The sequence below is a fragment of the Cariama cristata genome, unplaced genomic scaffold (assembly GCF_000690535.1).
Source record: "Cariama cristata isolate BGI_N322 unplaced genomic scaffold, ASM69053v1 scaffold6683, whole genome shotgun sequence".
Classification (NCBI taxonomy): Eukaryota; Metazoa; Chordata; class Aves; order Cariamiformes; family Cariamidae; genus Cariama; species Cariama cristata.
The window spans coordinates 2272-19837 of record NW_009606547.1 but is presented as its reverse complement, the minus strand read 5'-3'; the positions used below and the strand labels follow the sequence as shown (position 1 = coordinate 19837).

At 36.3% G+C, this 17566-nt stretch overlaps 1 protein-coding gene across 1 annotated transcript; it reads right to left on the bottom strand.

Annotated features, from left to right (window-relative positions):
* Positions 1 to 884: 884 nt before the first annotated feature.
* On the bottom strand, positions 885 to 17208 carry GEN1 (GEN1 Holliday junction 5' flap endonuclease). The gene is made up of 13 exons (XM_009696394.1): positions 17048 to 17208; positions 15085 to 15271; positions 13716 to 13892; positions 11968 to 12078; positions 8454 to 8527; positions 7832 to 7923; positions 6862 to 7012; positions 6708 to 6744; positions 6529 to 6609; positions 5097 to 5227; positions 3256 to 3317; positions 2565 to 2708; positions 885 to 2338 (listed from the first exon to the last, which is right to left on the bottom strand). The coding sequence occupies exons 1-13, from the start codon at positions 17206 to 17208 to the stop codon at positions 885 to 887; spliced, it is 2862 nt and encodes a 953-aa protein (XP_009694696.1).
* Between the last annotated feature and the right edge of the window lie 358 nt (positions 17209 to 17566).

Here is a 17566-nt window from a genome sequence, read left to right as displayed (position 1 = left end):
CCCCTTTAAAAACAAACATTTCCACAGTATTATTCAAAGAATCTGCAATTTCATCCTCAGATTCTGGTTTTCTGTAACTTAACCTTCATTCTAGTATAAGAAGTGAGTGTTAGATAGGATTTCACATCTTCCTTAAGAAAAAAATGCCCTGAAGTATAAATGTTTGATTAAAATAGCCATCAAACTTCCTTAAATATTAGATATGACAGCTAAAGACCCAGAATATCCTTACACAGCTTATTCCATTCTTTGGAAGTTGCACACACTCAAAGAACACTTTATCACAGAGCATGACACATATAAACTTAGCTACCCTGCAAGTCACATCTGCTGTGCGTCTGTCTCTGGCCTTTCGGAGATAATCAACACAACCAGCATCTCAGGATTTGAAAACTCATTTTAAAACTAGCAAAATTAAGTTAGTGGAGTGGAATGGAAAATTTCAGTTGTAAAGAGCTGTATCACTTTGTCTTATTAAGAATATCCAACAGCAGTGCAGGTACTATTTTAATAAGTCTGTTTTTATAAGCAGAAGGACTAATAGCTACACACAAAATCCCTACAATTGGCTGGGAAAAAAACCTTATTTTGTAAATAAACCTCCCTGTTCCCTTGTATGCTATATCCTCATGCTTATGTATCAAGTTCAGAATGTAATCAAGTCCAGAATAACTGGCACTTGCCTATAACCAGCTATTTGGTGTTTTTGCTAACATTTTAGTTTCAAACTTTAGCTCCAGTATGCAGTATTTCATAGCACTTATTATTCATGAAAACGGTGTCCACTTAAAATTGATAGACATATTGCAGAAACTTTGAGAAAGAACTCTGTAAAAGTTGAAGGTTCAGAGTTAATTGTTATCCTAATCTATTTTATGGAGAACCTAATTGATTTTGATCCTGCCTTTTAGTCTTTCAGACAGGGGAAGGGGACTGTCTGCCCATGCATCAGTCAGAACAGCACTTTTGGCTTGCTGCGTGGGATCAGGACCCGACCTCTCAAATGGTTGCTCTGGACTTTGGGAACAATTAACTTCCCCTACAGAGACTGGAGATACCTGCAATGAGAAACTATTACCAGCTTTTTTTAAACTGGTCATTTTCTTTTTCCCTTTAACTGTAAGGGCTGAGTCACTGCTTGTTCTTTTGCTAGTAACAATGTTACTCCTTTTCTTTGTAAAACATTTTTTAAACTGACCAGGGTTCAGTTGCCTTTTCTGCTGCGTATACATCAGATTTTCATTCATGTTCCCATCATCACTGTCTTCGCTAGAAGAACATCTGTTCTGACATACACTCTTTTTAAAAGTTGTTTTCCAAGTAGTTTGAATACAAGGTTTTTTAATGTGATGGCCAGTTACATCTGCTGGCTTTTGAGACACTGGAAGCATTTCACACCCAGGATGCAGTGTCTCTGTTCTTTGCCAACTGAGGGTTAGAGATGTTGAACTGCTTGTATTATGGTCTTTTTGCACCATTTCAGCCAGGCTGTCAGCTTTGTTGTACTGATCTTGACAAATGTGTACACTGGATTCCTTTGCATAGTGTTCTGATAGCACATTTTTATTTTCCTGCACTGGTTTATTTAACTGACACGACGAAGAGACATAATCTTTATCAGGATTCAACGTTTCTTTTGTTTGTTTAAAACATTTCAAAGACTCCAGTTGCACTACATCTTCAGACAACAAAGGCTTTGATGGAATGGAAGTCTTCTTAAGTATTCGCTCACTTAAAGACCACTTCTGAAGTTGTCCCATAGCATCATCTGAAATCAAATCATCTGCACTATCAGAATGATGTTGATCAGACTGCATAGCATTTGAATATTCTGAGCTATTTCTTACTGTTTCATGACCTAGTGGATGCGAGTGTTTCATGCATGCAGTTAAGTCAGCCACTGGATCATGGGTATCACCCCTATGGGCTGGTGAAGCACTGAAGAAGGTTCCTTCCCAATCAATATTGCTCAGTTGTAGACCAGCTGTTACAGAGGAAGAGGATAATATCCCTGAATTTTTAGTAAATTGTGCTGGCAATACAGATGAGTCAACCACTGTACTCTGTAAGAGAGAGTAAGGTGATGCAATCAGAGGAAGAACAGCTGCTGATGCTGGCATTTGAACACTTGTTATGCAGGACGTGGCAGCTAACACGAGATCTTTTGGTTCAGTGCTTCTCTGGTGTATCTGATCTTCTGGGGGAGTTTTTGTATCTGAGATGGAGTCTTGCACAGGAAGAATTCCAAATCTAGATTTTAAATTCATTTGAGACAGAAGATCGCTAACTTCATCATAAACATTTGATAATTCCTTTTCTTTTGGTCTGTCTTTCCTGCCTGAAAAAATAAAAAGAGCATATCAAAACAGCATATTAACCACAGTTCAGACTTCCTAGTGCTAAAATATAAAATGCTAAGATAAAAGCACAGTCCCTGCAAGATAGCATGCCCTGATCTTGACAAAACATGATACTGCTCAGCAGCAGGCGAAACATTTGTTGCTTTTGCTTCTTGTATTGTGGCAAGACCCGTAAGTTCATAAGAAATGAACTTTTGGACTTACTTTTCTGTTTCTTCTTCAGAACCTCTGACTTTTCCATGTGATAAAGGGCAACAATGTCAGGATAAGCAGCTTGAAACAAAGACTCCTCTTCTACCGTGACTACAAACAACTCTGCAGGATCATCTTCTGCATCAACATAATGTTCTAAAAAATTAATGAATGTACATTAGACATATATATACACACATAACAAAGTAGGGAATAAGAAAAACAAAGAATAAAAGATTTGAGTACAAAGAAAGTACGTAAAAAGGTCAATAGTACAATGTTTGAGATTTAGCTACAAGCAAAGTCTTTTTCTTTATGCCAGTCTGCTGGCACAAATGGGCACACTAAAGGTAGAAGTCTGTCAGCATAGAAATATTTCTAGCTAGTAAACAGTCACAGCTTCAAGTACATAGTGAAATAACATATGAAATACAGAGTCCAGGTCTTACTAACATGTGCCAGAAAAAGCACATGAAGACCAAGTCCCTTGCTTTCTAGGTAGAATTTTTTTTTTAAAGCACTGCCTTTACTTTCAGGGTATGTGAAATTTGATGCACGTTTTCTATTGCTTTCACAGAACATTTTCCAATCTCATCCACATTTCATTGCTTCATAATGTTGTCAAACTCTTCTCTTTAAAGCATGCTTTTCTCTTTTTCTATGGACTGTTTTGTTCCATAACGTACATAAAAACCAGACCAACCTGGTTTTTGCCACTCAATTTCAAAGCAAGGAACTCCGTTTTTAACACGTGTCTTCACTATCCTGTAAGAACAAAAAGAAGCTCATTAAATGATTTTGTTTAAACAGGAAACGAAAAATCTAAGTTATCTAAAAATATTTCAATTCTCTAATCCATAATGATTCAGAGGAAAAAATATTCTTGTAATAGTGAAATTAATACACCTTTTGAAAAACACTTCTTTGTATAAGTTATACAGCAAAATTTTGGGTCTATATTTGATTCTTGAAACTTTTTATTTTTTTATTTATCTAACAAGAAATCAAAAAGCTACTCTGTAACAGAGAACCATAACGCAGACTCCTACAAACATCAGTTTGGTATCTTCAACTAATGCCACAGAGAAGGCTGTTGCCATAGACAGTAATTTTCTGAATGATCAGACAGGGTCATTTATATCTTTTGCATGCGAGCATGAAGGAAGGGAAGATATAACATGAACTGCACAGGGACAGTCAGTCCTTATGAGATTTTTCTAAAAATATTATCTACACCCTAGTTTAATAGGTTCGTATGTGCGAAGAGGCTCTTGCTGAATCATAACAGCATTTTTAAACATTTACTAACAAAAAAAAAAAAATCCTCTAGAGAATGCACAATCTGTCTTTCAAACTCTTGAATCACTAGAAAGTGTTATAAACAGAGGTTGTCAATTAATTCATTCATCAAGGTAAATGCTGGTAATTTACCTAGGCAATCCGTTTAAAAAGCAGCCCCCAACTAGTCTCTCTGCTCTTTTGAAAGATAACACTGAATAGAACAGCTTCTCTGCCAGTCATAATTTAACAGACTATGACACATCAACCCAGAAGAAATACTATCACACTGCTACTGACCGTCTTTCTGTCTCCCAAAATTAAGGTCTATAAAATCTTGAACAGCATCAAGGAACACGGAAAAACTACTAACCTTCTTGCAACACAAGAATTTGGGAGGGGGAATTTGGTTTTCATTTGGGAAACGAAACCATCAGATACTCAAGTTAAAAAAAGTCACAATTCCCTTCACATAGTGAAGTTACGTTCAGATTTGCCAACAGACACTGTAGATTCTAAAAGTTTACATAAGATTAAGAAAAGATCAGCTTATTTAAAAAAAAAAAATACATTGAGGGCTGTTAGAATAAGAAGATACTAATTCTGGCTCAGAAAACCCCTGAGTAACAGAAACCTGGATGGTTGGAAAATATTCTGGGGGAAAGTAGTTACATGCTTATCTTGTTTTTTTCCTGCATATCCATTTTCAGCAACAGAATACTTGGCCATTTTTATATTCCTAAATGCAGCAGTTCTGAATGAAAACATTGTTTTGTGAGGAAAGGCTACCAGATGGAACCGTAAGCCAACGATTTCATCAGACAATCAGTACAATGACAGTTGGTAGGCCTGATAAGAAATCAGAGATCATGACTAAATCTGTAGATGTTCATTTCTAAGCCTAGGCTCTTATTTTGAACCACAGAAGTCAATTAAACTGCTAAGAACCTGAGTAGAGGATCAAACCTGTAATGATAAATCTCATGTGCAGATCCAAGGAAACAGTATAGAAAGTAAACATAGGAAAAAGCAGGCATTGTCAGTTAGAATGAAAGGAAACTGCCCTATGTATTACTTCATGCAGCAGTACTGTAAGAATTGGTGTACTGATCTAAATTTTTACCTCTATTGAAAATGAGCACAAAGCTTGAAATAGAGATGGAAAAAACCCATTATATTTCCATAAAAAAGGAAAAAAGCCATGATTTTGATTTTCAGCAGCAGCAGAAGTAAACACATTAAGTTCAAGAAACCAAGCTACATTACCGTACTGCCTGCAGTTGTTTTGAATCAAGGTATCCAGATTTTCTCTGGATCATATCATAACGTGTCAATAGTGCTAACAGTTTCTTACAAGCATAATGTTTGGTCCATTCCATCTTCTCAGCAGCAAATATCTGTTGGTACAAAAAAACCCACCCCAAATATCAAAACTTTCTTATTGCTAGATATCATCCTTAGACAGCTCTGTAGAGGGACACAGGACTAAATACCTAAAATGTCTAGAACTCTTTTATATATTACTGTAATGCCCAACAATATATCACTGTCAAGGGAGGGAACAGTCATCCATAACAGGGCAGATTCATCAGCTGTCAATAACAAGCCAAGGGAGCAGTCGTGTAGTGGTAGCAGTAGGAATAAGGCAGTTGCTAAACACCTTATCAGATTCAGATCAGCTACACAAGGAGCTGTGAAAATTACGGATTTTGCATGTGAGAGAAGGATGAACACGTATTTTCATTAAAGCTACACTGCTTAACAGTGGTCTATTATGCTACACATAATTCTCACACTGTCATCAATCCCGGAAAATGAAACATTGTAAAAGATCTAATTTCACCAATAAAAACCAAATAAAAATAATTCTCAGAAAACAATGCTAACATACATATATTAACACCCCCCCCCCCCAAAAAAAAAAAAAAGGCAGCTTCACAGGATATTTATCCTTTCTTCCATGGACAGAGGAATAAGCAAGACCACTTTTGAGCTTTGTGCACTTTGAATTAAAGGGCCTCTGAACTTGACAGCTGGCAGTATTGTGCTAAATACAAGCCTGTTATCTGTTTTGGGGAAAACACGCAACATTCAGAATAAAAGCCACTTTTGCTTGTACATACAGAAGCTAGTTACTTTGCTACCAAAAGTATCATTGAAAAGAAAGCTTAAAATAAAAAAAAGTCAACAATCATGACTTGCTGTAATACCCAAAGGTACCATATATGTACTGTGTCAGTATGATCATGAAACAAGTAGGAGTGAAAACAAGAGCTGTATCTGTTAATACCTTTATGAACGGTGGATGAAAACAAGAAAGATAACATCCCTGAAGTATGTATTATGCTATATAACCATACAGTACTTTATACATACATATAGATATACAGATAATGCAGCACTCTGCTGCATTAATAATCTGGTAATACTGGACAGTGAAAACCAAAACAATGGCAAGTGACCTTTTTTCTGAGTTCTCTTTCTTCCACTTTTCTACATACCTATTTACAGCAACCCATTTTTTCAAAGCCTTCAAGTTTAGGCTTTCAAAAAATGATGTATATTAAGAAGTTGTAGCAAGATTCTTTAATTCTTATTTCCAGTACAATTACCAATGAAGATCAAAATTATCACAGATGCCTTCCTTGCTAATAAACCAAAAACTACAGAGCTGAATATCCAGTATCTCATTATATACCTGAAAAGACAATAAATTTGGCCTTTGACATTCCTTTATGTTGATCAATTTATTCTTGTTTACAAGAAATTCTTGGATAACCTTGAGATAAAACAAAAAAGAGACCGTTTAAGAGAAGGTAGAAAACTGAAATTTCAATTGATTAAAAAAATTAATCTTTAAATAGGTTTGTTTGTTACCTCAGAGAATGGAAAGCCCTCACAACTGTTAACTTTTCTGCAGGTAAAACAAATGTGTTAGGAACTGAATACAAATGGGAAAAATGCAGAATTTAAACGCTCACCCTGCACATGAACGCAGGGATAAGCAGTTCAATTTTCAAGACATTCCTACTTTCTGATATTGTCCTCCACTGCACTTGCTCGTTTCACTCGCTCTAACTGATGCCATTCACAAGGGCAGCAGTATTTGGAGTCATTGGGTTTGCAGTATCTAGTGCTTTCACAGAATTTACATCCACTGTGCTCATGTTCCTTGTAAGATCCTATAGAAGCAGATGCACAAACCATGAGAAGATGTTTCCAAATATACAAAGCTAATGGTACACAAAGATCAAAACATATATGAATCTGACATGAATAGCAGCTGTAAGCATATTTGAGAGCCTTAGCTCTACTAATATATCTACAGTGAAAACTGACAAATACAAGGAAGCTTTCATTTTTTTGAAGACTTTTCCCCCAACAGTTTTAGACCTTATGCTGAAAACTTTATTACCTAAAAACTACAGAAGTAGTCTGTGACAACCTGCAAGTGTACATAAGAAACATATTTGGACAAGCTTTTCCTTCTCCAAGTTTTGAATGACTTCACTGATCAAAGATGCTACCAAAATGGGGTTCCTTAAGATTAATTTCTTTTTAAGAAGACACTGTAGCAAAACACAGCAATGCCGATGGATTCAGTCCACTTGATGCAAGACCAATTCAGGCAACTAAAGAAATAGTTGCTTGTCAGTATAGTATACTTTCTTTACTGATAATGTTAAAAAGGCATATATCTGGGATCACATAACAGCACTGTGGTAACATTCCATCCACGATCAACCAGTTTCACATATGAAGAAAGGTAGTTCCTAGCCTCAAAAATATGTATATAAAGATATATACACACAATATTAAAAATGTGAAGATAGCCCAGAAGCTGAATGACATGAAAAGCAGTTTTTAATGCTAGTCCTAAAAAACCTCCAAAACCCAACCAAACAAAAAAAACCCACACCACCCTCCCTCTGCACACCCGGAACAAAAAAAAAAATCAAACAATTAGGCTAAAAATAAAATTCAGTGCTTTTCACACTGACCTGGATGATGGCACTCAGAACAGTGAATTACCCTTTTAACAACCAAAGTTGGATTATTATCATACTGAAATTGTTCTTTCCATTGCTCAAACCTAAAAGGACAATTATTAAAAGGATTAAGAAATATATTTAACTTTCATACTTAAAATAAAACACTGAAAAATACTTCCTTTATACTTCTCAGGCATCTACCCAAGAAACAGACTTTTCCAATTTATGAAATAGATTTTTTTACAGTACATTATATGATTGTTGAATTTCTGGTATTGACACACACATTATGATAAAAAACATAGAAAGCATTAGGTATGTCATGTCCTCATCCACAATTCACTCAAAAATCAGCAAAAGTCTCTCATCAGTCCCTATATCTTTCTTTCCAATAAATCAACATACATCTGCTAGCTCAAGAGCTAGGAGCCAGCTAACGTTCAAAACAATTAAGAAGCCTGACTAGCAAAACAAATAATTCATTTAGCAAACAAAGTAAGGAATGTGGTAATCTCTTCCCCCCTCCCCCTATTAAAGTATTGCACACATTGTCTTGGAGCTGAAGTACATACTAGCAAGTCTTCGAATAAAATCAAAGTACCTCAGCATACAACATAAATTTTCATTTTACCTTTGCAGTAAGTTTTGACCTTGCAAAGTCTCAATTAACTTTAAAGCTTGTTCCTTCCCAACTCCTGGAACGCCCTACAGAGACAGAAATATGAAATGTTATTTAATGACAAACAGAAAGTATTCAGATTTTCATAATAACTGCCTTCATAACATTATGTAGAGAAATGACAAAAATAATCCCAGATGTTGAGAATAAATTGAGAAAAATAACTTTTGAGCAAGTTCTAAAGTTAGAGAAGGTGACAGATTACAGCTGTACCGCCAGTGTAACACACAAGCTGCATAAAATCTTCTTATGCTCAATGGCAGCTCAGATAAAACAAGGTAGAGAAAGACAGTAGTAGACAACAATAGGAAAAGAGGTTTTGTTTGTTTTGTTTTCCTTGCTATCTGCAACAGGACAACAATACAAAATTGTGCTGGTTTTGGCTGGGGTAGAGTTAATTTTCTTCACAGTAGCTAGTATGGGGCTATGTTTTGGATTTGTGACCAAGTGTTGATAACACAAGGATGTTTTCGTAATTGCTGAGCAGTGCTTACAGAGAACCAAGGCCTGTTTTGCTTCTCACCCCACCCCACCAGCGAGGAGGCTGGGGGTGCACAAGGAGTTGGGAGGGGACACAGCCAGGACAGCTGACCCCAACTGACCACAGGGATATCCCACACCATATGACGTGCTCAGCTATATAAAGCTGGAGGAAGAAGAAGGAAGGGGGATATGTTCAGCTATGGTGTTTTGTCTTCCTGAGTAACCGTTATGTGTGATGGAGCCCTGCTTTCCTGGAGATGGTTGAACACCTGCCTATCGATGGAAAGTAGTGCATGAATTTCTTGTGTTGCTTTGCTTGTGCGCACAGCTTTTGCTTTACCCATTAAACTCTCTTTATCTCAGCCCACGAGTTTAGCCACGTTTACCCTTCCGATTCTCTCCTCCATCCCACTGTGAGGAGAGTGAGCGAGCAGCTCTGTGGTGTTCAGTTGCTGGCTGGGATTAAACCATGACAAAAATACTCATAACATTCTTGCCAGCTAACTGTCAGAGATGAAACTTTTCAGTATTGTCTTGGAAAGACAAGTTAAAGACAGACCTTTTGGATTTTAGAGTCAAAAGGCTGCAACTTAAGAAACAGAAGAAACCCAGCAAAAAAGCTTTCACTCACAGGAAAGAGATGCTTTATGGCAACAGAAACAACTTTTAATATTTGAAGACCCTTGGGTTTGTGGTTTTATTGGGAATTCCTCCCCTCCCTTTCAATAATTTCTTGCCTGATTTTGATATTTATTCCATTATTACATCTATAGTATGCATGTCCTTTATAGGAAAAAGGGACTACCACTATGGATAATAGATAGGAACAGCAAACATTTTCATAGAATCATAGAAAGGTCTGGGTTGGAAAGGACTTTTAAAAGTCCAGTGCCCCTGCAATGAGCAGGGACACCTTCAAATAGATCAGGTTGTTTAGAGCCCTGTCCAATCTGGCCTGGGAAGTTCCTTTTTCTGGAACCTAGCTCATGGACTGAAATCCGGAACTTTGTAGTAACCCCTAGACATACTGAAGATTGAAAGTCAGCTGATTCAAAACAACCACAGGAGGGCCACAAAACTGATTATAGGGATGGAACACCTCTCCTATGAGTAAAGGCTGAGAGAGTTGGGGTTTTTCAGCCTGGAGAAGGCTCCAGGAGATGTTATTGCAGCCTTTAAGTACTTAAATGGGGTTTATAAGAAAAACGGGGACAGACTTTTTAGCAGGGTCTGTAGCAATAGGACAAGGGGTAATGGTTTTAAATGAAAAGAGGGCAGAATCAGAGTAGATATAATGAAGAAGTTTTTTACCATGAGGGTGGTGAAACACTGCAACAGGTTGACCAGGGAGGTGGTAGATGCCTCATCACTGAAAGCATTCAAGGTCAGGGTGGACAGGGCTCCAAGCAACCTGATCTAGTTGAAGATATTCCTACTTATTGAAGGGGGTTGGACTAGACGACCTTTAAAGGTCCCTTCCAACCCAAACTATTCTATGAATCTATGATTTAAACTGCACATATTGCTTTTCCAGTTGTTTTTTCCATCCTTACCCTATTTTGCCATGAATCAGTAGAGTTGAATATAAAGATTGTATTGAGTGTGTTTTCCACAGCGTTACTACAAATAAATCTATAGGTTATTTTTATTCAGCTGCAATGACTGAACTGAATATATGCAACCATATGAAATAAATGTACGTTCAAAACCAATTAGAAATTCTCATTGGACTGCAGTCAGACACTCAGGTAGAGAGTCAGATATTCAGCTTCTGCAAGAAAAGCATAGTTTTGATATATATTCAACCAAGTAAGTGCAATTATAGAGCGGTATTCTCATTTACCTGTTCTGCCAATCTCCATTCCCAATGTATTCCTGTAATTCAGCTTTCTTTAGAAGTTTCTATCTTTACGCACTTTGTTGAGTTGCAGTAACTCAAAAGACCTATCTGACGTTACACAATTGTGCCACTTTAGGACTATGCAAGAGCCTGGCATTCCAGGAGCTGCTAGTTCCATTACAATAACCACTGATTAGCCACTATTGTTTTTCACTCTCTCTCTCTCTTACTGTTATTATTATTACAAAATAAATGTATAAACCACTATTTAAAGATTCCTATAAACAGAAGGAAGTCTTTCAGAAAAAAATAAAATAAAATAGAGCTATTTGGTCTTTCAGCAGTATCAGTTGTTTAAAAGGAGTTTTATCAAATTGGAACACAATGATTTAGGGACAACTAGATATCCACTGGAAGCCTGAATAGGAACAACTGTTGCCTGAAGTCACTGTATAATGAACTGTACGGAATCAAGTTTCATCCCACTTCCTTTACATTTCAAAACAGCTTCTGTTCAAAGTCTCTTAAAAAAATTCAAGAGCTTAAAGGGTCAGGGGGAAAGTGAAGCAGTGAGTGAGAACCCTCTCACTTCATTCATGAGGCAAACTTTCAAATAGGCGACTTCTATGTCTTCATAAATCATGTATTTACAAATGATAGAACTAAAAGGGCATACATCCAAACTGCATCCAGAACTGGCATTACTAATAACTACAGTTCAAAACTATCACTAGAAAGTTTTTGAAACAGCATAGACAAAACTGTTTTTCTCATTTTCCACAGCTACTCTGCCTGGTAAGTACTTATACATGAATAGTTACAAAGCATCCTCACAAACAACTGAGTTCTCACACCTTTGCCCAATGTAATCAACATTTAAACTCTTTCTATAATAGAGGTGAAGACAAGAGTCTGGCATAATATATAACAGTTTTAGAAAGATTAATGTTCATGAACCATTTTGATTTTCTTTAAGCCTTCACAGATAAAATTTACAGCTACTTACTAAGCATCTTCTTCAACTAGATCTCAGTAATTATGCATTGCATACAGTTTTCTCAGCATGCACACGTCTCCCTTGATATAGTTTATTGTTTTTCAAGACAGTGTAAGTACCTAATAAAAAATATTTATATCGCTTACCTTTGGAAGATAATCACAACCCAGAAGAATAGCTAGCCCAATCAAAGACTCTCTGTCACAACCAAGCTTTTCCTTAATAGAGGACATTGTGTAACAGTCAAGATGTGGATCCTGCAAGAGAAATTTATCACGTGTTACTTCTGTAACATCAGGGAAGGAACTGGCCTGAGTCACGTTCAGTTGTGATTGCTTACCCACCCCTATTCACTCACATCTGCAGGAAATGGGTGTATCCCATAAGTGGGGTTTGATAGCCAAAAAAAAAAAAAGGCAATTAAAATTTATAACGTAATTAATGGACACAACATGAATAACTACAGTCCTGGAATTTCAAGATTTAAGTATGGCCACCAACTGTTGAAAGAAAATAAAATAAGTCAAGGGGTGTTTTTATTGCTTACTACCTGTCAAAAAAGTGTGGCAAAACTAACATTACCCAGTATTAACAGCTGTGTAAGTCATCTCAGGAACTGCAGTTTTTAAAATCCATGTAAACTTTTTTCTATTTTTACTTGAAGTAGCGCATTAAAATAATTAAAATGTTACCTAGCATATTAGAAAGAGCTAAAGGAACACCTGAAGCTTTGAAGAGTTAAGAGATACAAACGTAACAGCATTAAATGAAGATTAACATGAACCAAAACATAGAGCGCTGCCCCCCTCCCCCCAAAAAAATCCCCCACATAAGCCATCAACCAAAAATAATCCAGTTTTCTGGAACAGCTGCCTCTGACAGACACAAACTCACATAAATTATTTTTTTATGTTGACTTAGATATGTAATAAAGTACATTTGAAAAACTGAGGTCATTTTCATTTTTGGTGATAAATGACAAGGAAGTTGAAAGAAAGAAAAGAACCAGGTCAAGACTGAGCCCAAACATGGTGCCAAAGCAAATCATCTTCCATCAACTTTAATTTTTTTTTTTTTAAAAAAGTTAAATGTTCATAGTGGTTTTTTTTCTGTTCTATTGATTTTCTTCTATTACTGAAGTATTTTCTCAGCAAGTCTTTCAGATGAACATTATTTAAAATTCCAACCCAAATATAATATTTCCTCCACTTTCTTTTTAGGTTCACCAGATAGAACACATGCATTCCTTCCTCTGATTTACAGACAAAGTATAAATTACAGAAATTTGGAGTCGCCTTTCACCAGTTCTGGAAAATTGCATTCCTAACAAACGAACACTTCAGGTCAGGGTCATAAATTGATTCGGGTTTTTTGACAACTGCAACAATTGATTATAATACAGGTGTACAATCGCTATCCTATTCATGTTCAACTGGAGACTAACAGTATTAATTCTAAGTATATTCATAATAAAACAAACCTGTAAGATGCAAGTGTGTGAACCCTGTTATTAGACCCAGGAGGCTGACCACTCCCCCATACCCTAACAGTAAATTTATAGGAAGCAATTACTTCACTCAAAATCTCCACTGTAGAGAAGCAAAGGGGGGGGGGGAAGTTTGCTACTTAGCTTTATATTACACATCACAAGACACTACAAACACAGGCAATAATACCGTAAATGTTCTTCAATTCAGTAGTGTTGCTCTCACATCCAATACGTGGATTGCCAGCGAATTAAAACATTCCTGTCTTAAATGTACTCTTTTAAAGAAACCCAACTACTAAAGGGTAAGTGCGATAATACCTAAGTAATTGTTTCAAGTCTCTTCTTTCTCTTGACATTTTTGGGAAGAGTCTATAGAGAGGGTGAGAACGGGATGAGGTACGTTACCTTAGCATTCATGGCAAAGTTCCTATAAACTGTTTGAGCTCCATATAAGAAGACATCTCCATCATTGGTAATGCAGCCATCAACATCTCCTTTCGCATTTAGGTAGGCACACATTGCCTCTGCCTCCCCAGCTGCTTGAACCCAAGGGACACCTAAACACTCCAGCAGTTCGAGACACTAAAAGAAGGAATCCAGAAAGAAAGAGATTGAATGCTGAATTACATGCACTTATTAGCATGAGTTCTCTCAGGCACAAGTGCATACAAAAACTGCTACTGTTGCACTGCCTACACTAAATCAATACAAGCACTGCTTTAGGAGAAATACAGTTTACTGTAATAGTGAAAAGAAATATCCAACTAAGAGCAAAGCATTAGTTACAGGACTTGAACACAGCATGATTAATGGTTATTCCTTCACAAAAATCTTTAGACTTTAAATAGATACTTAGGATGTTTTCAAAAGAAGAGTAACAAAGGAATATTTATCTTTGTGAAGCAACACTGTTTACTCAAGCAGTAATACTGGGCTGGCGCAGACATCTTTCAACAGATGCCAGACTCCTCGAGAATATCAAGCATGAAAGTACAGTACTGTTGGCCCAGTAAGATGAGACCACAGTATAAGACATACTGATACATACTCATATATACTTCTAATGAATTTCAGTAAAAATGTATTTTAGGATTTAAGAATAAAACATGAATTGATATATTCTATCTACTGAAACCGTGAGTGTCTACAAATTCTATTTCATAAAATTTTGACTGGACAAAAATGGTTAAATATCTGCCACAATGAATGAAGAAGAAAATTATTGAATAAGAGGTCTTTGCAACCAGAATTATCTCAACCATCTATACCAAGATGACCATACAATCTTCCTTTTAGCCTAACCCAGCAGGTTTCCAATAAGTGTATCCTCTTAGCTATTCAGTTAGTTTATAAAATCATAGATCTAGGTTACAAAACAGTTCTGTGTATCTCTTCAAAAACACACAAGCTTAGCTTACATAGGTACACAACATATTCCTGTTTTCATGTATACCCCAATCTAGAAAAACAAAGTATCAATACTAACACTATAGTTGAATTTCTGCAATAAACACTCAATTATGATTGTGGCTTACTACAGCATAACATGCACAGGAACACATCAAACAAGAAAATTATTCTAACTGACATTCTTCCTCTTCTATAACAACAGTTAACAGATGCTGTAAGGCCCAATTTCAAAGGCATGTGTTCCCTCAAAACACTGTTGAAATTTATTGTGTAGAAAACTATTAATTCTTTCAAGTTCTTCTATTTAATTTGAGTTTCTTCCTATCACACTAAAAATACTGAAACAAAGCCCTCAATTACTCACCTCTTTTAAAATGGCTTTAAATAAAGATCTCCCTGTTCTTGCAGCTCCAACCTTCTTTGAAGGTCCGTAGCGCATCTCGTTCCTCTTACTCATGGTGTCTGCTTTCAACCTGGGGGCCTCTCCTTCCATGACAAACACTAGTTTAATTCCCATTGATGTTAAGAAAGAGAACCGAAAAAAGAGGTTTCTGCAATAAAGCAAGGTGTTCCATAAGCTGCAGAATTAGTGAAGCCTGATTTCTTCAGATATTTTCCTTATATCCTTGAGCCTACTTCAGGAACAATCTTAGCTTTCTCTCCACCTTTTATGATTCCCTCACCCCTAAGCTAACAAACCTTTTATCTATATCCCTGTCTTTGGTTAAAGTTGATTTACTATGAACTTGTAATAAAATTCCCAAGAAAACACCACATAAGGACAAGAAAGATCTTAAGATCTTAAAAGGTTTAATAAAAAACATCCAATATCCAAAGTCTGCTTCCAAACACATATGCACATTGATTCTTTTATATCAAATTTTAATCCCAAATCTGTCAATATAGGTACATCAGATTCTGAAGTGACTGAATGCTGTGGTATTAGACAGACTCATAGATAGCATTACCACGCCAATTTATTTCGTATACAAACCAGCATCACTGATAAGTGGAATTTTGCAAGGAAGCAATAATAACTATTTGGTCTATAACAGTAAAATTGAAAGCAGTAATGTCAGACAGCATATGCTTTTTCCTGTAATTCCAAGATCAATCGTTCAAAAGGAGTAGACCAAACATTTGTATCTCTTCGATTGACATGGAAAGACCATTACTCTAGATTTAATTTTGTACATTTTCATTTGGTAAAAAAGGATAAGCTGATCTTTTGAGGCTAGTTCTATTTTCACAAATTATATAAAAATCAATCATTTACAATAAGTTTCTCTAAAATACTTAGCAAAACAATTTAATTTCCAAGTGCCTGAAAACATTTCTTTTTTTGGTAGAAATCTGGTCATCCCTTTGTCTTGCTTTGAAAAGACTGCATAAGAGATCTGGACTGATGCTTCCATTCCATTGCACACAGGACATCCTATCAGAGAAAAGTAATGACTTTGGTCATGCTTCAAGTTTTATAGTTAATTATCCATTTGGAGTCACAAGCATAACTTTTGAAGAAATTAATTCTCAGAAGATGTTGATATTTCATATCAGCTGAAGTCATCAAAAGACACAGGAACACCTAACAGCAGCTAGTAACTCAGTATTCTTGAGCTAACCAATAACATGTCATTTACAAAAATTTGTATATATTTTCATTTTTGTCAGTATCATTTGCAGAAAACAGTGCCTTGAAGTTATACCTGCTTATACCTGCTTATCCCTTAAGTATGTGATTCATTTAAATTAAAAATAGACACATTCTTCAAGGTTGTTTGTAAGTCTGAAGAATGATTTAAACATATTTAATTCAACATGGGGTCTAACTAGAATTTTAATTTATAAGCCAGATCAGGCTACAGCATGCATGACTCAGTACGCCCTGAACTGACTAGCATCCAAACAGCTGTGATAAACAGCTGAAACTCCCATACTACCTTCCATCACACAGCCTCAGAAATATACAGGAATTAGCACGTTGATTTGTGTTCCTTGATAATCTGTATATCACACAGTGTTATGCCACAGTAGGAAATATGGTTCTGCTTACATCCATCTCACCCTTATCTACAGTTGAGGCCTCAAGGCAAGTTAGGCTGGGCCCAAGAACTTCTGTTTGCACCTGAGCATTAAGTTGAATTCAGCCAGTATGACTGAAGTCTTCACTTCAAACCCTTTATTGCTTGTGCTACATTCGTAATAACAGAATCAAAACACCACAGTCACATGAATTGCAGAGGTAGTCTTAAATTTGGAATAAGTATCATACCTAAATCATATTGCTCCAAGACTTTGGGCTACAATAATTTATATGGATACCATACCTCAGATGTGGCTTTGTAACTACTCCAATCATCTTTTTAACGGTCTGTGCTTCACAAACCCACAGACTTAAGTCAACAGCAAGTGTTTTTCCTTTGAGACTGCTCAAGTTGACAGGTTGTCTCACAGGCTCAAGGATTTGCCACAGATTAGTCACTCCCATTGTCCTAGCTTCTTTGTTGTCAGCAAGAAGGTTTTAGCTGTGAAGACCAAGCAAAATAAAATACTTTCAGAATATAACATGAAGTATGACATATTACAAGCCAAGAACACCTGCAAGCAAGCCTTCTGAGTGTGCAGTGACTCCAGTTCACAGATGGTTTACTATGAAATACCTTCTTTGGACTGTATATTTTCACTGCTAATAGTCTGAACATAAATTAAAAAAACACTCAGTTGGGGGGGGAAAAAAGAAAAAGCAAATAAAAAAAAATCATTAGTTTCCAAGTCTCATGCATCCCTTACATATGCACAAGCTACTGGTTTAATCCAATACTGCAAGTCCCCCTCCGAGCAGGGAA